General features: G+C 37.8%; 2 protein-coding genes across 2 annotated transcripts; one reads left to right on the top strand and one right to left on the bottom strand.

Annotated features, from left to right (window-relative positions):
• The first annotated feature begins 872 nt into the window (after positions 1-872).
• Positions 873-13,368, top strand: LOC127644986 (choline-phosphate cytidylyltransferase A-like). The gene is made up of 9 exons (XM_052128465.1): positions 873-1,057; positions 5,573-5,695; positions 5,784-5,883; positions 7,267-7,383; positions 7,663-7,814; positions 7,997-8,075; positions 9,941-10,083; positions 10,240-10,428; positions 11,210-13,368. Exons 2-9 carry the CDS (start codon positions 5,588-5,590, stop codon positions 11,441-11,443), a joined length of 1,122 nt encoding a protein of 373 aa, XP_051984425.1. The 5' UTR covers positions 873-1,057; positions 5,573-5,587; the 3' UTR covers positions 11,444-13,368.
• A 383-nt stretch (positions 13,369-13,751) lies between these two features.
• On the bottom strand, positions 13,752-26,521 carry LOC127644987 (AP-2 complex subunit mu-A). The gene is made up of 12 exons (XM_052128467.1): positions 26,416-26,521; positions 25,652-25,775; positions 21,848-22,113; positions 21,647-21,729; positions 20,060-20,065; positions 17,084-17,219; positions 16,856-17,000; positions 15,755-15,874; positions 15,545-15,680; positions 14,933-15,030; positions 14,729-14,840; positions 13,752-14,286 (listed from the first exon to the last, which is right to left on the bottom strand). The coding sequence occupies exons 2-12, from the start codon at positions 25,723-25,725 to the stop codon at positions 14,152-14,154; spliced, it is 1,311 nt and encodes a 436-aa protein (XP_051984427.1). The 5' UTR covers positions 25,726-25,775; positions 26,416-26,521; the 3' UTR covers positions 13,752-14,151.
• Positions 26,522-27,493: the final 972 nt, after the last annotated feature.

Raw genomic sequence — 27,493 nt, 5'->3', positions numbered from 1 at the left:
CGTGCAACCCCTGGCGCCTAATTTCCAAGTCTATATGGAAAGCAATACAGTCCAGCAGTGCTGTTGCAACCAGCAACATTACACCTACGTACCATCCTGACCACTGTACTAAATACAGATAATCTACGCTAACTTGAAGCTATCCTAACTGACGCAATACTATGCTACTAACTAACTATGCTTCTAACAATACTACACTAACAAATATGCTAATTAACTACCTAGGCTACACGAAATAATCTAAATAACTATATAAATGCTATGCTAAATAGATGCTAAAATACTCTATCCTGATCGTTTTCAATACTCGCAATTCCAACTCCTGACTCGCTACAGTGGTTTTGACGAAACGAGATGGTTTTTATACTGCCATGGGCGTGGTAGCTCATATCAAGGGCGTGGTGAGCTGGAACATGCTTACGTCAGCTGTCACTGCTTATGTCACGAAGTACCGCAAACAGCCAATAGGAAAATTCAACTGCAGTAGCCACCGTTCAACCTGAAGAGGGCAGCACTCAGACGTTTTACACCATATATTGTAGAATTAAAACACTTTATACACAAATGTCAAAAAAATTACTTGAATCAATGACCAGTACTAATAAAGCCCCATTCTTACAGATCATTAACTAAAAAAAGTTGGTTTAGGGTTTAGTTACCCTTTAAAACTTAAGAAATGCTTCTCAATGTTTTCCAGTATACCATAGAAACCTGTGAACAAAATAATTTTAATTTAAAATAAAAACACATATGTCACTGCCAATACTTTTAAATGTATGCTCTTAAAATAACACCTTTGGTCCATTCATCTTTTAATTGAGTATAGTCGGACTTTTATTTTGAAATCACAATTTCAGGGCTGCCATCTTGTAGCTGAATTAAGTTGATGCAGTCGCAACATGAATTATTGATTAAATCCCGTCCCGAGTTATTTAAATCCCAAGACACTCCCATCTACAGTCAGACTTCGACCTGTCAACAACACCCAAGACATCAGAAAGACCTTCAAAGACCACCTTTAGACCATCGGGGAGCACAACGGCATTAAAGCACAAGTGTAAGAGGCTATTTAGTGTGTTTATATGTCTTTATGTGTGACCTAAAGATAGATAACAACCAGCGAGTGTTTCCTGCTTTCTTGACATATAGCTGGCCTAAAACGAAGCAATAAAGGGTTCATTTATTGTCTAACGTGCGCCTGACAAGGGATCAGAGATCAAGCTCTCTGGTTAAACAGTTCCACTGTCCCTTTTGGAGATACCCCTGCTCATAACCCATCATGTATCATACATACACCTCCTATAATATCTGTATTTATCTTTGATCCTCTTGCCTCGGCTTGCACTACATTTATTTGACAGAAATGTACTGCATTGTAATGCATGCCCAATGCCACTGAACCTATTACTATTCTTGTAATTGCAATGCACATTGGCACAGCAGGGTCTGCTGTTAATAATAGTATGCGTGCTACAGCCCTTGGGAGGATTCATTCTCACTGTGTGCTGCTCGTTACGAGACTAGGTTTCGTGTTCGTGTTAGCTTTATAACCTAGATTGCTGGATCTATCTACTTTGTTTATCTCTGCCAGATCTCTAAATTGTGTCCTATGTAGATGTGTCAGTTTTTGTGTCACTGGAGATGTCGTGTCCAGGGCACATTCCCCACCTTTCACTTGATTCACTCATGCATTCACCCTGATAAGAGTCAGGGCTCTGTGTTCAGACAAAGGAATTATAGGAATGAGTCTGTGGAAGGATTCAGACAAGGTCCGGATGGGCTCTTCCTGACATGACCATGTTTCTGTTGGGCTGAGCACTGTTTTTTATACTCCGTTTTTGTTTTACTATTGTTTTGCCTCATCATGATACACTTATGTGAAATTTTTACTGGCAGTTTATTGCTCCTTAATGCTACAGATAAACCGATAAATCGGTTGTACCGATTAATCAATGCTCTTGCAAAAGTCACTGAAGCGCATTTACATGCACGTTCTTTCTTGCACCAATTTTGTTTAATAAGCCAAATAAGTTTTTTTTTTTTTTTTTGCCCATTACACTGATTTTCCGTTGCATGTAAACACCTTTACGCCATTCTTACCAGCTTATCTAATGTGCATGCCTCTTCAGAGTTTGACGTTAAAAGCATAGAATAACGCAATTACTTTAAATATCACATAAACACAAATTTCTTGCTTTGTCAGATTTCTTAAATAAGCTTTCTTTTGGGAGTAATCAGCATATTGGTGTGCATGTAATTGGGCTCAATGTCAATTTGTTATTTTTTTTTATTCTGCTAAAATGGTTTGGTTCTGCAGTATAACAGTGGCCTCTAGAGGTGATATAAAACAATCACTGACGCCTTGAGGGGATTTGCTGTATCTTAGTCTTTCATTGTTGACAACATTCATCCACACATCCACATCTTATCAAGTGTTTTAAATTGAAGCGAGGCAGAGCAAAATAAAATGCGACAATGTAGCAATGTACCCCGTCAGCACATGCATTATGTGTGCACAAACATAAATCCATATCCTCATTAAACCTCATCTGGTCAAAATATATAATATATATATAGAAGTTGAAGTTTACATACACTTAGGGTGAAGTCATTAAAACTTCACAGATTTAATATTAGCAAACTATAGTTTTGGCAAGTCGTTTAAAACATCTACTTTGTGCATGATACTTTGTTGGAGTAAGTTTTCCAACAGTTTTTTTTACAGACAGATTGTTTCACTTTTAATTGAATATATCACAATTCCAGATGGTCAGAGTTAACTGTGCCTTTCAGCAGCTTGGAAAATTCCTAAAATAATGTCAAGTCTTTAGGCAACTCGCAAATTAGCTTCTGGTAGGCTAATTGGAGTGATTTGGAGGTGCACTTGTGGATGTATTTTAAGGCCTACTTTCAAACTCTGTGCCTCTTTGCTTGACATCATGGGAAAATCTAAATAAATCAGCCAAGACCACAGAAAAAAAAACTGCGGACCTTCACATGTCTGGTTCATCCTTGGGAGCTACACTATATGGACAAAAGTTTTGGGCCACACATCTTAATCATTGAATTCAGGTGTTTCATTCAGTCCCATTGCCACAGATGTGAAAACAAGCATCTAGCCATGCAGTCTGCCTTTACAAACGTTTGTGAAAGAATGGATTGTTCTAAAGAGCTCACTGAATTAGAGCGTGGGACTGTAATAGGATGCTACTGTTGCTACATGTCTACAAAATATTCCACAAACAACTGTAAGTGGTATTATTGCAAAGTGGAAGCGTTTAGGAACCACAGCAACTCAGCCACAAAGTGGCAGACCATGTAAAGATACAGAGTGGGGTCGGCAAGTGCTGAGGCGCATAGTGCGTAAAAATTCTCCAACGCTTTGTTGACTGCAGAGTGAACTGCAAAGTTCCAGACCTCCTCTGGTATTAACATCAGCACAAAAACTGCACCGGGAGCTCCATGGTATGGGTTATAGTATATTTTTCAATATTCTAGTATGTTTTTATATCAAAGTACTTATACGAGTTTCCTGGCCTTTGTGTGACCCAGGAGAGAGCATATGAGGTTACTAAAAGTGTTGATGCTGCAGAGGACAAAAATAGCACTCAGCTGTAACAAAATAACGAGGCTAAGGACCTTGAAGATAGACTAAAGCCAAGTTTCTACCAGTAAAAAGATATCAAAAGGCTCTGTTAGGTAATGGTGGCAAATAGTATCCATTGGTTACAAAAATAACGAAGGGGCACAGAAATGAGGTAATGCAAGATAACAAACTGTATAGAAGATGAGGTTTTGGACTAAGACAGTCAGAACGGACAGCTGACCGGTTCAATAAACTACAACTTTGGCATCTGGAACTCAAGACTCAGAGAGCTTTCTTACAACTTAAAGAGATTCATCATGATAAAACAGTGCTACAAGGAGACAAGAAGAACAGCTGATCATCCTCGCAGTGGTAGACCACGCATAACGACACCTGCACAGGATCAGTACATCCGAATATCACACCTGCGGGACAGATACAGGATGGCAACAACAACTGGCTGGACTGAGGGCTTGTAGTCCTGTTGTAAGGCAGGTCCTTACCAGACAACACTGGCAACAACGTTGCCTATGGGCACAAACCCACCTTCACTGGACCAGACAGGACTGGCAAAAAGTGCTCTTCACTGAAGAGTTGTGGTTTTGTCTCACCAGGGGTGATGGTCGGACTCTCGTTTATCGTCGAAGGAATGAGCATTACGCTGAGGTCTGTACTCTGGAGCGGGATCTATTTGGAGGTGGAGGGTCCGTCATGGTCTGGGGCAGTGTGTCACAGCATCATCGGACTGAGCTAGTTCTCATCGCAGGCAACGCTGTGTGTTTCAGGGAAGACATCCTCTTCCCTCATATGGTACCCTCCTTGCAGGGTTATCCTGACATAATCCTCCAGCATGACAATGCCACCAGCCATACTGCTCGTTCTGTGTGAGATTTCCAGCAAGACAGGAATGCCAGTGTTCTGCCATGTCCAGTGAAGAGACCGGATCTCAATCCCATTGAGCACGTCTGGGGCCTGTTGGATCATGGGGGTGAGGGCTAGGGCCATTCCCCCCAGAAATGTCTGGGAATTTGCAAGTGCCTTGGTGGAAGACTGGTGGAACATCTCACAGCAAGAACTAGCAAATCTGGTGCAGTCCATGAGGAGGAGATGCACTGCAGTACGTAATGCAGCTGGTGGCCAAACCAGATACTGAATGTTACTTGTGATTTTGACCCCCAATTTGTTCAGGGACACATTATTCCATTTCTGTTAGTCACATGTCTGTGAAACTTGTTCAGTTTATGTCTTAGTTGTTGAATCTTTTTATGGTCATACTAATATTTCCATGTTAAGTTTTCTGAAAATAGAAGCAGTTGAAAGTGAGAGGACGTTTATATAATTTGTTTTGATCACCTCAGACTTCATTATTTTAATTGCTTTTTCATTTCGTTTATGGTGCAATTTGAATTTAGAAATGTATTTGATTTTACGTTAATAAATATTTAAATAAATTCGATTTTTTTTTTTTTTTTTTTTTTAGATTTTAATTTTTTTAATTAAATCACTAAAGCAAGAATATTCACAAATCCCTCAGCCTGTGGGTTGCTGATGTAATTGGATATTATGATATATATATATATATATATATATAATTATCGTGAAGGAGGGAACAAAACTAATTTATTCAAACACATGATGTATTTTCTCAGACAACTAAATACACGACCGGTAGAGAATGCACAGATGAAGTAGGTTCTTTGCCAAAGAGATGTTGCCCTTCACAACTGTTGCAAAGCCATATTTCAAAAAGTTGAACAACACACATTTTAATTGCACTAATACTGGTGTTAGTCAGTTTCCTGTGGAGTCTTTTTTTTTTTTTTTTTTTTCTGCGACCTACCGACCAATCAAAACTTGGTCGACCAAGACTCTTCTCATCGACTAATGTTTGGTCGACTATTAGGGGGAAGCCCTAATGTACAACACCGATGCGTGCAAGTGACATTTACACTATGTATCATTTACACTGTTGTTTTGTCTGAAAAGTCTTAGAGAGCCTGAATGGAGGCCCAAGGTTCAGGACGGCTGTCCAGAAAGAGAAAGAGAGAAGGATCTAATGGAGAAGCAGTAGAGGGCGAGAAACCCCTGAAGTTCAAGCGGTGCACTGTGGTGAGTGGGATAAAGGTGAAATAGTATGAAGGTGTGTGTGTGTGTTCAGATTAGAGATCTAAGTTTCTCTAAGTTTCTCATCCCTCAGGGTCTGAAATACCCAGCTCCATATGCAGACGAGCTTGAGTCAATGGAAGATAAGCCATATCAGCGCGTTACCATGGAGGAAGCTCGCAGGGGCACTGCACGTAAGTTGTTACCAGCTCCTTCCACAAATGCTGTCAGATATGCACACTAGGCAACTACATGCTACTTTCATTCTCTGACAACATGACAACGTTTTGTCAATTACTTGTCAGTGCTATACACACCATATTACTCTAGCTGTTGGAACTTGGCAGTGCGATACTGCAGAAATGGTCTTTTGAATGACAAATCGCTTATTCTATTCCTCATTTGTTAGTCACTTTGGATAAGAGCATCTGCTAAATGGCTAAATGTAAATGTACTGTACCACAGCATGCTTGTGAGGGAATTTCTTATCTATGAGCACTTTTGATCCTGTCGACATTTAGAAAACATACCTTCCAAACTCTCAATAGTTTATTTAATTTGTCTACTAACAATGTCCAACAGTGGACATAAAAAATGACAGTGGTCATTTATTTTTATTTTTATTTTTTTTTTAGGTAATTACAGCAGTGCTGATTTAGGGTCATACAGCTCGATTGTTCAATGAACAAGTACATTTTAAAAAAATTTGAAAAACTGAGTACGCGCATAAAAACGCATTTGTGCATGGAACTACGTTATTACGTGACCGATCAGAATCTGCCGTTGCTGGTTCAAAAGTAGTGTCATTTCCACTACATCTTAAATTATGTATTGATGTTTTTGTAAGAAAACTGCTAATTTTTTTGTCTTGCTAAGGCTAATTCATAGCTAGCATTTTATGTATTCAAATACACACAGTACAAACAAATGCCTTCTCACATTGTGTCATATTTTATCTCAAGGATGATCATTACTGCCACTTTTGTTGACTTAGTAAACAAGAACACAAAGTTTTGTTGATTTCACTCTTTCTTGAGGTTATCTTAGTTTTCAGAATGAAAAATTAGGAAACAGTGGGGATTAAGGCGCCCCTTATGGAAAATGTGCTTTCATTATGGTCTCAAAATGTATCAAAATTGAAAAAATGAATGTATTTTTATTGAATATTTATGAAGCTAAATAATTTATGATAAAAGAAATAATAAAAGAAGGTTGATTTTATTCAAATTATTATTTCTTTTTTTTAAAAGATGTGGTATCTTGTAGATATAGGGGTAATAGATATAGTACAAAATTTGTCAACCAATATTAATACTTTGGAGACAGCCAGATACTTTTTTTGAGTAACAAAATAAGCGAACGTTTATTCAAAATAACCAATAATTAATCAAATACCCCATTGTACCCAAATATTTGTATGATGAATTTTCATACTTCTATACATAAAAGGGAATTTGAAAAGTAACAAAAAAATAAATAATGAAGACATGAAAAAATAAAACTTTTTCCTTTAGTAGTTTAATATTTAGTAGTTGCTTTTATGCCATGAAAGCTGATTGCCTCTTTTCTCCTGTTAGCTGAAAGGCCTGTGCGAGTGTACGCTGATGGTATCTTCGACATGTTCCACTCAGGACATGCCCGCGCTCTCATGCAGGCCAAATGCCTTTTCCCCAACACTCACCTCATTGTAGGCGGTAAGTATAGTTAAAATAATATTGCTTTTGTATTGATCAAAGAGTTTTTGTATATAGCTTAGTATAATGTTTTTTTCTTTTTTTTTTTTTTAAGTATAATTGTTCATTTTAAAGGTGCTGTAACAATTGTTTTAATACCACACATAAAATGTCCTTACATCCAGAAAGTTGCCCACTGCAGAGCTATTGAACTAGGCTTCTGTATACTGACATTGAGAATTGAGCACAGAGCACGTTCATTTCAGAGCTGTATTTAGCACCGCTTCCAACTTTATTCAGTGTGCAGCGATGACCTCACACACAAGTTAAAGGGCTTCACTGTCATGAACGAGGACGAGCGCTATGATGCAGTTAGCCACTGTCGCTATGTGGACGAGGTGGTCCGGAATGCTCCATGGACTCTCACGCCCGAGTTCCTCACAAAGCATCGGGTAAGAAGACCCTTTAATATAATTAAACAAACCCCTTTAGCCCTGACTATATTCATAATATAACACAGAATCAAGTTCCTTATTGCTTCTATGAAATTGTTACTACATATTATAATATGAAAATACAAAAGTTTTCATGAAGTTTCATGTTTCTGATGAAGGACTGTGTTTTGATACCTCAGATTGACTTTGTGGCCCATGATGACATCCCATACTCATCAGCTGGCAGTGATGATGTTTACAAGCACATTAAAGAAGCAGGTGAGGAGGGGAAATAGTTTTTAAGGCTTGATGCCAGGAAAATTGTTGGATTGGAATTGTGTAGCAAAGTGTGGGAATATTGTAGGGTGAAGGTTTGTGGGTTTAAACCCATTGCAAGACTTTACTAATCATGAATTGTAACTATTGTGCTCTTGAGCAAGGCACCTTGTAATAAGTGCTCTGCAAGTTGCTCTAAATACAGTGAGGAAAATAAGTATTTGAACACCCTGCTATTTTGCAAGTTCTCCCACTTGGAAATCATGGAGGGGTCTGAAATTGTCATCGTAGGTGCATGTCCACTGTGAGAGACATAATCTAAAAAAAAAATCCAGAAATCACAACATATGATTTTTTAACTATTTATTTGTATGATACAGCTGCAAATAAGTATTTGAACACCTGTCTATCAGCTAGAATTCTGACCTTCAAAGACCTGTTAGTCTGCCTTTAAAATGTCCACCTCCACTCCATTAATTATCCTAAATTAGATGCACCTGTTTGAGGTCGTTAGCTGCATAAAGACACCGGTCCACCCCATACAATCAGTAAGAATCCAACTACTAACATGACCAAGACCAAAGAGCTGTCCAAAGACACTAGAGACAAAATTGTACACCTCCACAAGGCTGGAAAGGGCTACGGGAAATTGCCAAGCAGCTTGGTGAAAAAAGGTCCACTGTTGGAGCAATCATTAGAAAATGGAAGAAGCTAAACATGACTGTCAATCTCCCTCGGACTGGAGCTCCATGCAAGATCTCACCTCGTGGGGTCTCAATGATCCTAAGAAAGGTGAGAAATCAGCCCAGAACTACACGGGAGGAGCTGGTCAATGACCTGAAAAGAGCTGGGACCACCGTTTCCAAGGTTACTGTTGGTAATACACTAAGACGTCATGGTTTGAAATCATCCATGGCACGGAAGGTTCCCCTGCTTAAACCAGCACATGTCAAGGCCCATCTTAAGTTTGCCAATGACCATTTGGATGATCCAGAGGAGTCATGGGAGAAAGTCATGTGGTCAGATGAGACCAAAATAGAACTTTTTGGTCATAATTCCACTAACCGTGTTTGGAGGAAGAAGAATGATGAGTACCATCCCAAGAACACCATCCCTACTGTGAAGCATGGGGGTGGTAGCATCATGCTTTGGGGGTGTTTTTCTGCACATGGGACAGGGCGACTGCACTGTATTAAGGAGAGGATGACCGGGGCCATGTATTGCGAGATTTTGGGGAACAACCTCCTTCCCTCAGTTAGAGCATTGAAGATGGGTCGAGGCTGGGTCTTCCAACATGACAATGACCCAAAGCACACAGCCAGGATAACTAAGGAGTGGCTCTGTAAGAAGCATATCAAGGTTCTGGCGTGGCCTAGCCAGTCTCCAGACCTAAACCCAATAGAGAATCTTTGGAGGGAGCTCAAACTCCGTGTTTCTCAGCGACAGCCCAGAAACCTGACTGATCTAGAGAAGATCTGTGTGGAGGAGTGGGCCAAAATCCCTCCTGCAGTGTGTGCAAACCTGGTGAAAAACTACAGGAAACATTTGACCTCTGTAATTGCAAACAAAGGCTACTGTACCAAATATTAACATTGATTTTCTCAGGTGTTCAAATACTTATTTGCAGCTGTATCATACAAATAAATAGTTAAAAAATCATACATTGTGATTTCTGGATTTTTTTTTTTAGATTATGTCTCTCACAGTGGACATGCACCTACGATGACAATTTCAGACCCCTCCATGATTTAAAAGTGGGAGAACTTGCAAAATAGCAGGGTATTCAAATACTTATTTTCCTCACTGTATATGCACAATAACTACTTGCTTAATTAGTCCACTAATCTTTTTATTTTGGGATTCTACAGGAATGTTTGCACCAACCCAACGGACCGAGGGCATTTCCACCTCTGACGTCATCACACGAATCGTTCGAGATTACGACGTGTATGTCAGACGGAATCTTCAACGTGGCTACACCGCAAAAGAGCTCAACGTCAGCTTCATCAATGTATGTGCTCTTTTATGATTTCAGTTTTATTTATTTATTGGCATCACATGATCTCAAATTCAAGACTAGCTTGTCTTCATCAAGGAATGCTATGTTCATTAAAGCTACAAGATAAATGATTGGTTGTGCTTTATTTCCTTGTCCTATGATGCCCAGGAAAAGAAGTACCACCTTCAGGAGCGTGTAGATAAGGTGAAGAAGAAGGTGAAGGATGTGGAGGAGAAGAGTAAAGAGTTTGTTCAGAAGGTGGAGGAGAAGAGCATCGACCTCATCCAGAAATGGGAGGAGAAATCCCGCGAGTTCATTGGCAACTTCTTGCAGATGTTTGGACCGGAGGGAGCGTTGGTGAGCCACTTAGTAACAATAGTAGCAATAGAGCAATTTAGCTATAGTTCTGTTCCAGAACTTGTTGGTCTATGTTAATGTGCTAGATGGACATTTTTTACCATTCCAGTGCATCTGACTGTTTTTTCCCACCTAGCACCATGAGTGCCTTGATGACACAACACTTCTACTTACAATAAAAGTATATTTATACTTAATATTAATTTCTCAGCTGCCATTTTGGAAGGACGCTATGCATCACTTTCACACGTTGTTGCACTGCGAAATGTGTCAGGCAAGTATACGTCGCATTCTCAGGCTGCATCCGAAAACTAAGGAAGCTGACTTGGTGCCTTTCTGGCTACCTAATCAGTTAATGGCTTTACCAAGAGTATATTTGTAAGCCTCTTAAGGAAACTGGTCTCAGAACAGCATGAAAGGCAGCTTATTTTCATCCTGCCTCCAAAGGCAGCATTTTCCAGCATAAGGATGCAGCCACAGTGTTGCCTCAAGGGCCGCTACAATGGCCATTAGCATACTCTTCTACAGTCTTCTTCTATCATCAGTTTTCTCTGTCAAGTTAACTACTGTAGTTACAGATTTGTTGCCACCATTTACTGTTGGTTGTTTCATGTAGACTGCTCAAGACACTATTACACTAACAGGCTGACACAAAATTAGAGTCTTGAAACCAAGCTTAGACTAGATGTACTTGGATGACTTGGATCAGTTACGTCACAAACATCCATTGCTTCACATTAAGGTTTGTTGCTGGCCCTCTTTTCATCTTCCTCTCTAACAGAAGCACATGCTGAAGGAAGGTAAGGGGCGTATGCTACAGGCCATCAGTCCGCGGCAAAGCCCCAGCAGCAGTCCCACACGAGAACGGTCCCCTTCCCCAACCTTTCGTCTGCCCTTCTTCACCAAAACCTCCCCTCCCCCCTCCCCTTCCTCACATCACAGCAGCACCCTGGCCAGCAATACCTACACCACCCGTGGACATGCCATCAGCGAGGATGAGGATGACGAAGATTAGCCACAGCACTCCATGCGTCTGTCTTCCAATACTGGCAATCCGACCTCAGAAACCAAGCAATCCCTAAACACTCAATCGCTTTGTGTATTTTTGCAGAGGGTTATAATGGAGCACACAGAGGTCACGGTCAGACCTTTAGAGGTTCTTGTGTAGAATGTATTGAGCATAAGTCAGTTGCAGACTGTGCAGGTTTTGGACATTATCCGTGATGAGATGCGATTATATAAATTTTAGCATCACGTCTTGAAATATGCAGGATTGGCAGGGGCTATTTTGTGTTTTAGAATGAGTGTACATGGTATTAATACATTTTATTTTTGCTGCAGGGTTCACAGTTCAGCTTCCTTATTATTTAAACGGTCTTGTCTTATAATATATAATCGTTAGACATCTCATAGGCAATGTTGTATTGCCTGGAATGGGCAAGATTGACGAGCAATGTCACTGCAACTCTTTCCGCAAGGCACTATTTGCACAATCGTGTTTCGCAGGCACGTTCTTTATACAAGAGTTAAAGATATAATTGAAAAAAAGGGTTATTTGTTTATAGTCAATGATGTTGTGGTTAATAATTATGAAAAAAAATAATTGAAATGAAAGAGGTGAAAGACATCAAGCATGACTTTGATTGGACAGTACCAACGATGTAAAATGAAGCTTGCTCGGTTGAATGACCTTTTGGGTATTTTGTGTCATGCTTAGGGACTTTTAACAATTAACATACACAGATGGTCAAACTTTAAATGATCTTTTTTTGAAAAAAGGTTTAGTTGTAGTACTGTAAGAAGAAAGTAAATGGCATTTACCATTTTTATGTACTTTCATTACAAAACAAGGCCCTTGTCATCTGTCACTGTGAATGAAAAAGCTTTTTAGAATCAACTTCTTAAGTTCAGTTTTAAGGGCTATAGTTTTCCAAGCCCAGTTTAGTTGAGCTTTTTAACTGATGCTTGAATATTTCTTTTAGCCAAGGCTTATACATGATATGGTTCTGTGTAATTATTCTTATGTCTTTTATGGTCAAACAAGTGGAACTACTGATAACTAAGAAATGAAATGAAGGAATATTCTAGGTTAAATACGACTTAACACCACAGATGCTGTCGATTACCAAAGAATCCAATTTCGTATTGTCCCTCAGTTTGTAAAAACAAACAAAAAACTGTATTTACATGCTTGCAAAGGGGCATGGATGGGACAAACAATGATTTTAGATGGATTTGAGTCTTTTTGTTTTTACAAACTGAGGGACGAGTAGTATTGCAGTAATCGACAGCATCTATGTCATTCAAGCTGATAAAATTGCATTTAACATGGAACTTCCTCATAGCTTTGTCAAATTATTTATGTACACCTATGGATCGCAAAGGTCAGATGTAGACAGTATGTTTAAAATGAGATTGTACCACCAGTGATTTTGATATCTGTTTTTGTCTTTCATAATTTGATGGATGGCAGAGGCGAAACAAACTGCTGTCCAGACTTGCAAATCTGCAAATTGTTGTTCAAAGCTTCACTTTCAGATGGTAATGTCTGTTTTCCAGCCTCTGACTTTTCCTTTGCACAAATTAAGTTGGACGAGGAGAGGATTTTCTTATTTCATTAACTTTGCCCTCCCCTATCCTGTAAGATTTTGATTGTGCAGGATGTCATAACAGAAAGGCAAATAAATTGTCTGATGTAAAAGAAAGTGTTTTTTTTTTTTTTTGTATCTACTTCGCACTCAAAATGTTAAAAACAGCATAAATTGTGCTTACTATTTCTGCAATATATAGTATGTATACCGGGCACAGTATACATATTTTCAGTATGCATCCTCACGCAGCCTACTGCATTTGCCATAATGTGCAGTTTTCAACAAAGCACACTGCATAGAATACTGTATTCCACAATAGAATGCACTCAGCCTTCTATTCCCATGATGAATAAACCAGAAGTTATTACAGGCATGATTTTTAATCTTTATTTTGACATTTGATGGACCTGACCAAGATTAAGGGTGAAGTGAGTAAATGTTCAAACTCTTGCTCCCATCCCAGCTTGTGCAGAGAGATAAATCAGGGAATTTGTAGGTTGATTTCCATGAAAAGTTTAAGCATTGTGACCATATTGAAACATTGCTTCGTCCAGCAACATTGAGAACTATCTGCTTCTCTGACCAATGGGGAAAGTGAATTATTGAATATTTTCAGTTTAGAAATTATCCACTTCATCAAGACATTTTTACACAAAATTAAAAATGCAAAAGACCCGTATTAATTTCGAAGACAACTGAAATTGAAATAAATCACGACACCACAGTGCTTTTCTCATTATATATTTATACTGAACTAGATTGTCACAGAGAGAGATACTGACAAAATGACCAATATGAGAATTACTACAGACAAAACGGACCATACTGAAGCAGAAAGCTGTGTGGATGATATGTAATAAGACCAATTACATCAAATCGGGATGTTGGGGTTTATAGATATACACTGCAGAGACATTAATGGAGACCACCCACTCTGGTCTTAACCAAGTGAATCTCTCAGCTCTCCACTGGATCTGTTCATTACAGCACTTGTACAAACAAATACAGGATACTAGATTTCACATTTAGCACATTTTAGTAATTTGTCATTTTAATTCGCCCACAAATGTTGAGTGAAACATGGTAAATATTTATAGGACAGATAACGCTGGTCCCTCTGCTCAGTGGCTCATTAGCATCGTGTCTCATAGATTCCGCTGCGTCCGATGTATCGCACCCATTTAATGACATCATGGTCACTGTAGTTCAGTTTTGACTCGAATACTTTCAGGTAACGCACCTTCAACCCAGAGGGTGCAAAAGGAACCTGAGAGAAAGGGAGGAAATGGATGAAATACTGTACGTTCAACATATGAAAAGAGGTCAAATGTGTCTGGCACTTTCCACGAATTACAAATTGGTGTCCAATTAACTTAAAGCGATTTTATGCACAAATCCCATGTTATTTGGAGTGAGAACTACTAAATAAGTTAGATAAACTTATCTAACATTAACAATACACCAAATTTCTGTTACTTGCAACCCTCTAACACATTCTGGCCTATTTTTTTTTTAAAGATGGATGAATAGATTATTGAAGGAAAATGAAATTACAAAAGCAGGGTTTCAATCTGTATTTAAACACGTACCAATGAAGTATCGAAGGGGAACTAATTTAAGTACAAACCCTGTTTTTGTACTAAGTTCCATCTTAAGATATGGGATTGCTCAATAAACAACCAGCAAGAACAACACCTCAATCAACGCACCTCAAAGTTCATGGAAATGGGTGGACGGGCCCACTTCTTCTTATCGTTAGTAGGCAGCAGCTCAATCTCAGCACTAATCTGAGACTCCTTCATTCCTGCCATGCGTTTGATCCTGAGGAGACAGAAGATGAGCATGACATAAACATACATGCAAGAACTGGAGAGTGCTGGTCAGGAGGTTGAAAGAGGTCCATGAAGACTTACTTCCACACAATGGCGTTCTCACTGGCCTTGTACTTGGCTTTTCCTTTCATACAGATCACCTGCACTCCACTAGTGTTCAGAGGTGTTGGAATGCGCACCTGTTCAAAACAATCACTATTTAAAAAACAAAAACAAAAAAAAAAAAAAACAGCAATCATCTTAAAAACTTGTTTGTAAGCAAATGGAAATGTGTTCTCCTCTGCACGTGACAGATGTGCATCAGTTAAAAAAGAACTAAAAAAGAATTTAGTCAAAACAGACTTAACATCTGCTCCATTTCTTGAAATGGAGAGAAAAAAAAAAAAAAAGAAATACAAATTGTCACATCAATGAGTGCAAAGATAACTTAACATGGCTTTTTAACATCAAAGTGAACTGTCCATATTTTCACCACAAAATCAAAAAGATCAAATTTTTACACCCCGTTACTATATTAACATTACTTGAATCTTTTATTTTTAACTTTGTGGATAAAATATGCTAATTGCCATAATAAAGTCAAAATAAAACAAATCTTTATGGTTCTAAAACTTTCAGATTACAAAATATAATTTCTTATGTTTTTGGTATGAAATATAAAATAGATTCACCCCAAAACTTTTAAACCCTTACCTCTATTTTCTGTGCCAGGAGTGAGGGCTTGAAATTAGATTTGATGACAACTTTGACCTCCAGCTTTGTGCGTCCAACCTCTCGGACCAGCGGAATGACCCGGAATGGCAGAATAATGTCCTTAGTGGTGCGATACCTGCATGCATACATGTATGATGAGTGAGGACAGAGACAATTGTACAATCAAATTCTGGAAAGTCTGCTGCCAACCTCATAAGCTCATATTCTCCATCCGGAGGAATGAAACTGATGCTGCGCTCAGAGTCGAACTTGCTGAGACGCACACATTGATGGAAAGTGCAGTCGTCAATGGCTATGGACTGTTTCCCACTGAAACGAAACAGTTTCATCTTTGAATCGGAGGACATTTCTATGATAATTTAAGTTAAATTCGCTATATACTAGAACTAGCATGTACAATGAAATTATATCTACCTCTAACAAACACATCATATCTGAAAAATAAATGAGTGAACTAGAGTTGAACAAAATGTGAGTGGTGATTGCCCGTGCAAAACTCACTGCCATGATGCTAGGGTGTTGAGAGTGGTTGCAAGTGCATTGCGGTTGCTAAGGTGTTCTGAGTGTTTTTAAAAATGTTGCTATGTGGTTGTTAGGGTTTTCTGGGTGGTTGCTTACTTGCTAAAGTAAAAAGAACCATAAGTATAATATTCTGGTCCCAATATATGGCTCGGCTCCTCCTTTAATACAATTCTACCAATGTTTCATCCACCAGGTGAAAATGGTCATTTTTATCAGTTAGAAAAGTAATGGTACTAGTTAAAGTAATCTCTCTTCACAAAGCCACATAATTTGAGTTGTCATTCATGTCTGCAGCACAAATGATATGAGACAGTTATGAGCTGAAGTTTAATACTTAAGAATATGGGGTTTGTCTAAATCCCTAACCCTATGAGCAATAATAACAGCAATGATTGCCTTAGCATAAATAAATTCACTTATTACTTATGTTTCAAGTTCTACAAAGAGAAGCAGAAGAAATTCTGATTAGGAATTGTGAGGCAAAAGCACAACAAACAAAATAAATGGACAAATAGAAGTGCAGAGATACAATACCTTCCCCCTAACTCACTGTGGTAAAGCACAAAGAGAGACGCAACAAAAACAGACAGCTTCAAAAATCAAAAGAAATCAGCACAACACAATTACAATCAAATATCTTTCAAAATCCTGGGTAGATATGCAAAACAAGACTCAAAAATCCAGACAAAAGACAAACAAAATTTGTAAAGCAAATAAGAGAGACACAGACAGCCAAAACATAATTGCTGAACGTAAACATTTTCGAACCTTTTCCCAGGGTCATCTGTAGTCCCTGCCTTCCCCTGTTTATCAATTACGATTTTGTCGTTCATGCCAAACTTGCATTCAGGCATTCCACTCAGGTAGCTCTTCATCACCACACGACCAGAGACGTGGGCGCTCAGGACCTGACCTGATGGGGCAATGCACAGTAGTACGTGAATGGGTGGACACTCATAACACACACTCGTCACACCTCGGTGAATGTGGTTTTACCCTGTGGAGACATGAGCAGATTAACGCTTTCCAGCACATCCAGGAACAGCTCGTTGCGGCGATATTTGATGCCTTCACGACGCCAGCCGATCTGACCGGTCACCTGGCTGGTGATCTGAGACTGCTCCTCTTTAGTCTGTGAATTAACAATAATGGTCCATTAAGAATAGTTGTTAAAGTCCACTTACTGTAAGGGTTGGGTGATTAACCGGTTAAAATGATATACTGGTAGAAATGTTTCAACTGGTAAAAACTTTTGAGTGTTATCTATATCGCGGTTATGCAAAATGTTCTAGCATGGAACAAAATACATATTCCAATCATAGGTTGCACTTAAAATAATGACAGATCTGAGTTGTAAAAATGTAGTCATTGTCTATTTTTATCCATCATTAATTACCTTTACATTATTCATGGATATAATGATGCCGTTTTTCCCTTTACTGTTGGTAATGCTCAAGCTTTCCTACCTGCTGCTACAGAGTGAGAAGCAATTACACTGAGGATTTAATAAATCATTATTAAACAACACCTTCATTAACCGTACAATTATATTTAGTATAAGGTCATCAGTATAAAGTTACGTACACACTATTTTGGTAGGAAAAATCCAAAACAAATATGTGATGGAGGGGTTAATTTGCTTCAGAATCAAAACAAACACTTATGTTCAATTGAATAAGACACATTTTGTGCTTGGAAAACAATGTCAAGGAGATAAAATAATAAATAGCATGATGAAAGATGAATGAATATAGATGAAATAAAATAGCATTTAACCCTTGTGCATCAATAAAATAAAGGTACTCAGAGGTCCTTAAAGCACAAAAATGTCCATGTCAAAAAATTGCCATAATATTATTTTCTACTTTCAATTAGTTATTTTTTAACCACCTTAAGTGCTGATCATAGCTAAATTATTTGCTCAATTTCTGAATTTTAACCCTTTAAAATGGCAGTTTGTTTACATAATGCCACTATTGTTTTTTTTTTTTACGCACACGCAAATTTGTCAATACACACATGCAAAACACTCTGACATCCATACAACACACCCACAGAATTTTAGCTGCATCATTTTCAAATTTTTGCCTTTAAGGTCCTGAGTGTAACTATTTAGTGTACACATTATAGATGTATTCTAGGAACTGAGGTTTATATAGCAAAATTCCCCCCCAAAATACACACCTTTGGCAAGATGTATACCATTGGCATTAACACAGCCAAAATAAAAAAGACAAAAATGTCCCTATGGTCGAACAAGGGTTAATAATTATAAACCCTAATTATTGTGTAAAGTTTAATTGCAATATACATGACTGTTCAAATTAAAAATATATGTTTTTTTAAATGTACAAAAGATTTGGACTTTGGACATAAGGCCTATTTTAATTAAAAGAGGAACTTGCATTCTTTTTCAGACATTTTTTAAGCTTCTATAAAAATGTTTACATTGTGATATACAGCTCTGGAAAAACTTCAGTTTTTACAGCAAAATTATCAGTTTCTCTTTTTATAAATTTACTATTTATAAGTACTGTATGTGTTTGAGTAAAATTAAAATTTTTGTTTAATTCTATAAACTACTGAAAACATTTCTCCCAAATTAAAAGAATAATTAATAATAAAAAGAATATTGTCATTTAGAGAATTTATTGCAGAAAATGACAACTGGTCAAAATAACAAAAAGATGCAGTGTATTCAAAACTCAAATAATGCAAAGAGAATAATGTTCATTTTTAAACAACACAATATTAATGTTTTAACTTAGGAAGAGTTCAGAAATCAATATTTGGTGGATTATCCCTGATTTTCAATCAAAGCTTTCATGCGTCTTGGCATGTGACTTTATGGCACTCCTGGTACAAAAATTCAAGCAGCTCTGCTTTGTTTGATGGCTTGTGGCCATCCATCTTCCTCTTGATCACATTCCAGAGGTTTTCAAAGGTGTTCAGGTCTGGAGATTGGGTTGGCCACGACAGGGTCTTGATCCGGTGGTCCTCCATCCACAACTTCATTGACCCGACAGTGTGGCATGGAGCATTGTCCTGCTGGAAAAATCAATCCTCAGATTTGGGGAACATTGTCAGAGCAGAAGGAAGCCAATTTTCTTCCAGGATAACCTTGTACATGGCTTGATTCATGCAACCTTCACAAAGATGAATCCAGCCTGGCTGAAGCACCCCCAGATCATCACCGATCCTCCACCAAATTTCACAGTGGGTGCGAGACATTGTGGCTTGTAGGCCTCTCCAGGTCTCCAGGTGTTGGGCAAAGCTGAAAAATGGGACTCATCAGAGAAGATGACCTTACTCCAGTCCTCTATGTTCCAATCCTTATGGTCTTTAGCAAACCTCAGCCTGGCTCTTCTTTGTTTCTCATTAATGAAGGGCTTTTTTCTAGCTTTGTACGACTTCAGCCCTGCCCCTATGAGCCTGTTTTGGACTGTCCTCCCCATACATGTGCACCAGCTGCCATTTTCCATTCTTATTGTAGGTCACTTGATGTCATCCTACGGTTGAGGAGTGACATTTGAATGAGTTGGTGGTCATCCCGGTCAGTGGAGAGATGTTTTTTTCCTCTGCGGGTCTGTAGCTTTGTTGTCCCCAATGTCTTCTGCTTGATGTTGTTCTTTTGGACAGTCATCTTTGAAATTTAAGGATGGAAGCAATCTGATGCTCACTGTATCCCTCTGCCAGTAAAGCCAGAATTTAACCCTTCCTTTCTTCACTGAAAACTTTTCTTTTCAACTCTTTTGGTATGGTAAATGGTTATTTTTAAATAATTTTAGAATGGCAGCCATTCCATTCCAAATTTGAAGTGGTCACTAATTTTTTCCAGAGCTGTATATTTTTAGCAACCAGAAAAAATATGAATATCATGATATACATTTACCCCTACAGACTTTGCTGTGCTTCTTTCAACCACAAGTATAGTCTATGAAGAATACAAATAAAGAATAGAAAATTATATACCTGATGCTGCAGTCAGACAGGTCCAGAAATGCGGATGAAAAAAAGAGGAAAATGTATATTAGAAATAATATTCACACTCAACATGAGGGAAACATCTTTACCAATATATTACAGAATAGACAGGCCAATAATATAGCAAACAGGAAGACTTAACAGATGCTAAAAGGATTGAATGGTACTGCTAAACAACGAATATTCAGCATGAGTTGATTATTATTACAAAAATGCGGCAAACACAGTTTGCTTTACTTTTTTGTTTATTACTATGGCTATAGAGTTTACTTAGATGACTTGCTTTTTCATTAATTGAACTCTTAAGAAATATAAATGTACACATAAAAAGGAAATAAACAAATGTTGATACAAGGATCAAAAGTATATAACACTGTGAGAAAATCTAATTGTATACGCACAGTCCTACACAATAATCTGCATAATATTCTCATTTAAACTGAGATAGTGTGCTAAACAATACACACACCCTAATGTGATTTATATAGAACATTGATCTTGCATTGCACATTTTCTTGGTTCTCAATTGATACTCAAGAACTTGCAGTACAAAAATACAGTGTTGTTAGATGACGTTTAATACTGAGATTAAAGGTTGACCAATATATTGGTTTTACCAAATAATCAGTGTCGATAGTTGCTTTTTGGAACTGTAGTTATCGGCAGAAATCTATGCAGATATTTGCAGATTAAAGTTTTTTTTTAATGATTCCAGTTCAGAATAATTTGAATGATTCTGGTTCCTTAACGGTTCTAGTAACGAATCCAGTCATTCTTTTAGAACATTTGACGAGACTACTAATCTTCTCATTATTACATGAAAAATAAAATGATTTGAGACATTAATACAATGATTTTTTAAATAAAAAGATCTAAACAAATAAGAAATGTGATGCCATAATTAATTGATCTTTTATAAAATTTCACATATTACAACAAAACTCATGCATCTTTAATTATACATTGCCATCTGAAACACCAGTCAGTAAATGCACTGCTTGATTAAATAGATAAACAGGTCATCATTAAATAAACAGCAACTGTTCCAGAGACAGTTTAGACAGTGTTCTGTAGCCTAATGTTGTATTTCAGGCTTGTGAGACTTCAACAGTAATTTCATTTCCAGCTGGATATTCATAACTTGAACATCATACCGGAAGTGCCATATGTTTCACACTGTAGATTCAAAAGAACCGACTCCCTTGAATTGTTCTTTCGGGAATGGGTCTATACCGGAAGCAGCGTATGTTTCACGCTGTAGATTCAAATGAGCCAACTTATGAGTCATTCATTTGGGAATCATAATACACTGGGCGCACGTGTCTTACGGAACCGAAAGTCATAATGATCAAACGATTCCGGTATTTTTTAAAGAAAACTATTCTGAGCAAGAATCAACTTAGTTATCAGTATTGGAGATTACTGTAATAAAAAAGGTAATAATATTCCTTGATTTTACACATCTGTAAGTCCTAAATTAGCTATTACATTAATTATCTAAAATGCTTAATTCACATGAACATCAGCAGTATAACATTTGTTAAAATTAAGACTAGTGAAACAGCCCCATCTTACCTGGCCTTTGATGCCCTGCTGGGTAATAAAAGTCTTGAGAGCACCAGTCTCTGAGTTCTGGGGGTATCCAAAGTCCAGGATCTCTGCCCACACAAAGACAAACAATCAAATGAAGCATGCATTAGGCAGAGGGCGAGTTTGATTTTAGGCAGTGCGGAAAGAATCAATTAAAAACAAATAACACTTTTGATCCATTCCTACCATCCAGCAGCTCATAGATGAGCACAAAGTTGTTCTTGATATTCTCTTCACTGATCTTCCCAAAGTAGGCAGTCATGACATCACACATCTTGTAGAGGAACTCGAACACCATAGCAGCGTTGACATTCTGCTTGGTGACAGCAGCCAACCAGATGTTGGAGCGTTTGACGTGGAAGAAGCTGGTGCGGGCGATGTTGGTGACAGGGGAGCGCACCTGCTGACGGGCGTGGATCACATTCACACGGAACGCATCCACGGCATTACGTCTGTGAAGGAGAATAAGAGCGTGAAGTCAAGGTGGATTTACAGGAGTTGACCAGGAAGAGTGAGAACATGGTCACCATCTGCCAGTAAAGCCAAACACTCATTTTGTTTGCAGTTTGCACAGCACATAAAGCATTAAAGACCAAGTTCAAATCAAGTTAATGTCAATCGACTGAATTTGTAGCATAATGTTGATCACAAAAACGGCCCTTGTTTATTTGTTTAACAAAAGCAAAAATCGCTGTCACAGCAAGGTGCTTATAATGGAAGTGGTGTTGTCAAAAGTACCGGTACTTCGGTATCAAGTCGTTAGTAAAATTAAAAACAGATGTCACGATACCAGTGTCTCTGCAGTACCAGTAGTATCAAGCACTGACTCAATTCGGTCCCAGCATCCTCGCTGACACCCAGCTGCTTTCACATGCTTGCATGCTTATTTGAGCGTGTGCTCAGTTACTCCTTTCAAACTGAAATGGAATAATTAAATGAAAATCGTGACATGTCCTAGTGTGATTATCAAAGCACAAAAGGATGTGATTTAATTAAAGTCTGCATGTGCTGCACACTTCACACTCATATGCTTTAAACACCACATTTAATGAGCATTGCGTGTTGTAATTGTTGTAGTGGACGACAGAAGAGAGTGCTCATTCACTGTGACGTGCGCAGCGCCTACAGATTATATATTTATATCATTAAATTGCAGCATTTTGTGCTTCAATAATCACCTTGGGCCATATAAACAATGTCTTCGGAAGTGTGAAACTACTGTCAAAACACACAACCGGAAAATAAAAATAAAAGCTATGTTGCAAATTTACCAAAGCACTTATTTTAATAATAATAAAATAAATTTAATGGTATGTTGCAATGTAATTATTCTATTTTCATTTCATTAAAAAGTTATTAATTAATTTGATCAGGCACCATTTGGATGATGAAACTGGATTCAACATTAAAACATGGAAAGGAAAAACAGAACTTGAGGGAATCACTTAATTGAGGAACACGTCAAGGAAACATGCAACTGTTTTAATGTATTATTTACATTGACACATTTAACTTTGTTAAATTGGCTAAAAGAGTGTGTTCAATCGCATATTGTTTTTTATTTTTTTGTGGCATCGAAATTGTTATCAAGAATCGTGTAATTTTACTGGGATTGGTACCTACAACATAATAATTTGACAACACTAAATTGAAGTGAATAGGGCAGGTCCATAAATGCTAAAATACTCACTGTTTCATAAATATAGCCAAAAGACGCAAACATTATACATGCTAACATGATTTCAGTGATAAAATCACTTACTAAACTGGTCTGAAGTTATATCCAATATTACAACTTTGTTGCAATGATTACATAATGGCGGTAAAACCTACATGCCATTTTTTATCACTCTAAAATCATGTTAACGTATAATGTTTACGTCTTGTGGCTACACTTTTGAAACTGTGTATATTAGCATTTACGAGCTGGCTCCATTCACTTCCATTGAAGTGCCCTACTTTAACCATGTTTTTTTTTAACAAACAAGGGAAGGGACAAGTTGCAATAATTTTCTGTGGTAATCAGCATTGTGTCTCAAAGGTTGTCAACTGAGCTTAACTTGTACTGAACCTGGAATATTCTTTGAAGAACCTCAAAAACTGCATAAAATTTACAAAGAGTCCAATTAAATCTTTTTTCTTTGTAAATTCCTAATTCATTTCGATGACAGATATTCTTAAAACTCATGGCCAACATGAGAATAGCCCTTAGAAAAATTAAAATAAATAAACTTTAAACGTTAGGTGTCCTGAAATGGCAAACATTTCCTTTAAAAAGTGGACTTTATTGATCAAAATCTCCGATTGATTTAAAAAAAAAAAAAAAAGACTTGTCATGCCTGAATGCATTCAAAAAAGGGGCATTTTCATGGTAATGCCAGCACATTTGAATGTTTTTTTTTATATATTTGGTTGACTGTGGCATGTCAGGTGACATGCTTAAGGGTCATTGAATTGTTGCCATGGGTATAGTGACATGCGTCAAAATTATTTATTGGCTGTTTGTTGGGGTATACATGCTTTCGGGTCACTGGTTGCAGCAGGACTGCTTACCTACTGTTACAGTAGCCAGAAAAATAAAATGAAACATAGGACAAAGACAATAAGGGAAATAATAAAAAGGAAAAAGAAGAGAGACAAACATGGGCTGCATATGTAAATGGACAACAGTTCTGCAAACACACACCAATTAGAGTTCGATGAACTCTACAAACCCAATACCTCCATTCACAGGCACAAAAAATTTAATGTAGCAGGTCATGATGATGGAACAGAATAAAATAAAAAACAGAAGAATGTTTTCCTTCCTTCTTCTAACATCCTGTAATATATCCTCTTTCACTGCCCTTACAGGAAACTCACAATGGCACAGAGTTTACACTCTGCGGAGCATGTATGATTAAAAAAACACCACTCTTATCAGCCTGCACATTTTCTGGACCACAATAAAATGCTGTCAGTATGACAAATCTGATGTTAAAGATGTACTGTAATTTCAGCAGCAAATATAATTTAAAAGAAAATAGAGTGCTTGCCAATGCAATTCATCAAGCACTAATAATGTTTGCACTCAAACATATGGAAGCCCACCAAAACACATATTTAGCAATATCTTTTTGTTGCCACCCACTAGTGGCACAGAAATTGCACACCTCACCTTTAATGCTGTATTTAAAGGGATAGTTCACTCAAAAATGAAAATTCCCTCATTCACTCATCCTTGAACCATTCCAGATGTGTATGACTTTCTTTATTCTGCAGAACACAAATGAAGATGTTTAGAAGAATATCTCAGCTCAGTTGGTCCATACAATGTTAGTGAATGGGTATCAGAACTTTGACGCTCCAAAAAGCACATAAAGGTAGCATAAAAGTAACCAATAATACGTCAGTGGTTTAATCCATGTCTTCAGAAACTATATGATAGGTGTGTGTGTGAGAAACAGATCAATGTTTAGGCCCCCATTCACCACCTACTGGTCAATTGTGGAGATTTATAAAATAATTTAAAAAAAGGGACTGATCTATTTCTCACCCACACCTATCATAGCACTTCAGATGACATGGATTTAGCTATTTGACTCATATGGACTACTTTAATGTTTCTTTTATGTGCTTTTTGGAGCTTCAAAGTTCTGGTCACCATTCACTTGCATTGTATGGATCTACAGAGCTGAGATATTCTTGTAAAAATCTACATTTGTGTTCAGCAGAAGAAAGAAAGTCATACACATCTGGGATGGCATGAGGGTGAGTAAATGATTAGAGAATTTTCATTTTATTCCTTTAGTTCTCCTACAAATATCTTGTTTTAAAGAACATCTATTCCCCGTCAACTCAAAAATGGAACAAAGATGAATACGCCCCTAAACTGACTCAACGTTCTTTAGAAAACTACCAATATTTCTCTGACATACTATTATCTAGTCCTTGCACTGGAGAATAGCAGCAGTTTTAGGATTATTTCCCACCCATGGCCAACACACTCACCCTATATCATCACGGTAGACACGAGAGATGAGCACCTCCCCTTTATGGTTGTAGATGAACAATCCTCCAATCATGGTGGCGTGGTCGTCCCTCAGACCTCACGTTTCATGATGGGCTCTCACGCCTGTAGATCACAAGAGAACCAACATGACAGAACAGCTCTGTGAGACCTTGATAAGATGCGTTGAGACATTCAGCCCTGCAATAATTCTAGATAAAGCCGAATGGTGTTACAGTTTGGGCTTATGTTTAGGAGATAACAAGACTTGATATTGTAACAGACAACACTGACAATACAATAACATATTTCATCCATGTTAAAAGCACACTAATGACATCTAAATACAAGGGTGCCTTGAACCTGGGCTTTAATCACAAAACATCGTCAAAATTGCGATACTCTGTTAATACAAAGGGTTTGTTTTTGGAAAAATCTTAACGGCAAATGACGTTCCTGTTCATTCAGTGAAGTACAGCGCAGAGCAGGAAGTGCCCGTCTCGTGCGGTTTAATCGCGGCATAATTGGTACCATAAACGTTCGTGTTTTCCATGGTAACATTTTAAATGCGCTAACATCACAACCTTCGTCTTGTAGCCCATGTTAATTATTCAAATTCACGAAGCATCATTCATAGTTAGTGAGCTCGTCTATTCCTTCCCTCGAGACCCGTGTCGATATATCACTCGTAATTTCAAGGATGCAAAATATCCCTGGGGGCTAAATTTAAATTAAACATTTTCTGTGGTTACAAATATGACCATACCTCCTAAGTTTCCGCACGAATAGGCGCGGAATGGACCCTTTCGGGATCTAAAGGATTAGCGGGACACTGGAAGCAGACAGTCCCTCCCTCAGTCAGGAAGTCAGCTGACTGCACTCACTCAGCGCATGCGTATTACGAGAACCCACGCAAACAAGCAGGCTAAATCAAAATCATTTGCTTGTCCTTTTGTTTAGGGTGGAAAAGATGCCCCTGTCGCTTATAATAATTTATTCTTGCATGATAAATTGAACTGTATTTTCCGATTTGAAAAAATATAGGGGGGAGAAAAATGTATATTAATTAGATCACGATGACGTTACTTGATGAAGCGTCCAATCACGTACATAATCAATATTCATGAGCCAAACCTTCACCGGTAGTCGTATGATGCGGACAAATGCTCAATGACAGAAAACAAGTCAAGGGCCAGTCTTCAGCACAATTTTAGATGTTTTTCTAAAGAGGAGAGCTGTTTTGTGATCAGCATGGGGGAAATCTCATGAAATAAGAAAATCCGAGGAACCTGTTAAGAACAATCTGTCAAAAAGAGCAGAAAGAGGCTATATTATTATTATTATTATTATTATTATTACAAATATTAAGTGAACAACAAGCGTACGAACATTAAGCGTACGAAGTAACGTGTTTCGTGCCCTGCAAGTTCTTCATCATTAACTGCATGTTAAGAGGCAGCTTTTGATATTTATTTATTTAATAAAAATGTCAAATTAATAAGGCATGGTTGGGTTGGTTAGTCACGATTCACTCCTAATGCAATAGTAAAATAAATGGAAAACAGTAATGTCTCTTTTTTATAAAGGCTATTTAAAGTATATTTATATGTATAGCATATATACTTGATTGTCTGCTGTAATATTATGCAGATGAAAGAACGAGTAAAAACTGAATGTGCCACAAATATTTGTATATTTGCACACTGTTCATGAAGCGAGTAGGTTGATGCTGCTTGGACACAATAAACAAAGACTTTCTTGTCTGAAATCAAAGGACCCTGAACATTAGATTGTATCAGCCCACACACATTTGTTTCATTCCTGTTCACTAAAGAAAGAATTTA

The sequence above is a fragment of the Xyrauchen texanus genome, chromosome 6 (assembly GCF_025860055.1).
Source record: "Xyrauchen texanus isolate HMW12.3.18 chromosome 6, RBS_HiC_50CHRs, whole genome shotgun sequence".
NCBI lineage: Eukaryota > Metazoa > Chordata > Actinopteri > Cypriniformes > Catostomidae > Xyrauchen > Xyrauchen texanus.
This window is presented reverse-complemented; position numbering and strand designations above follow the sequence as displayed.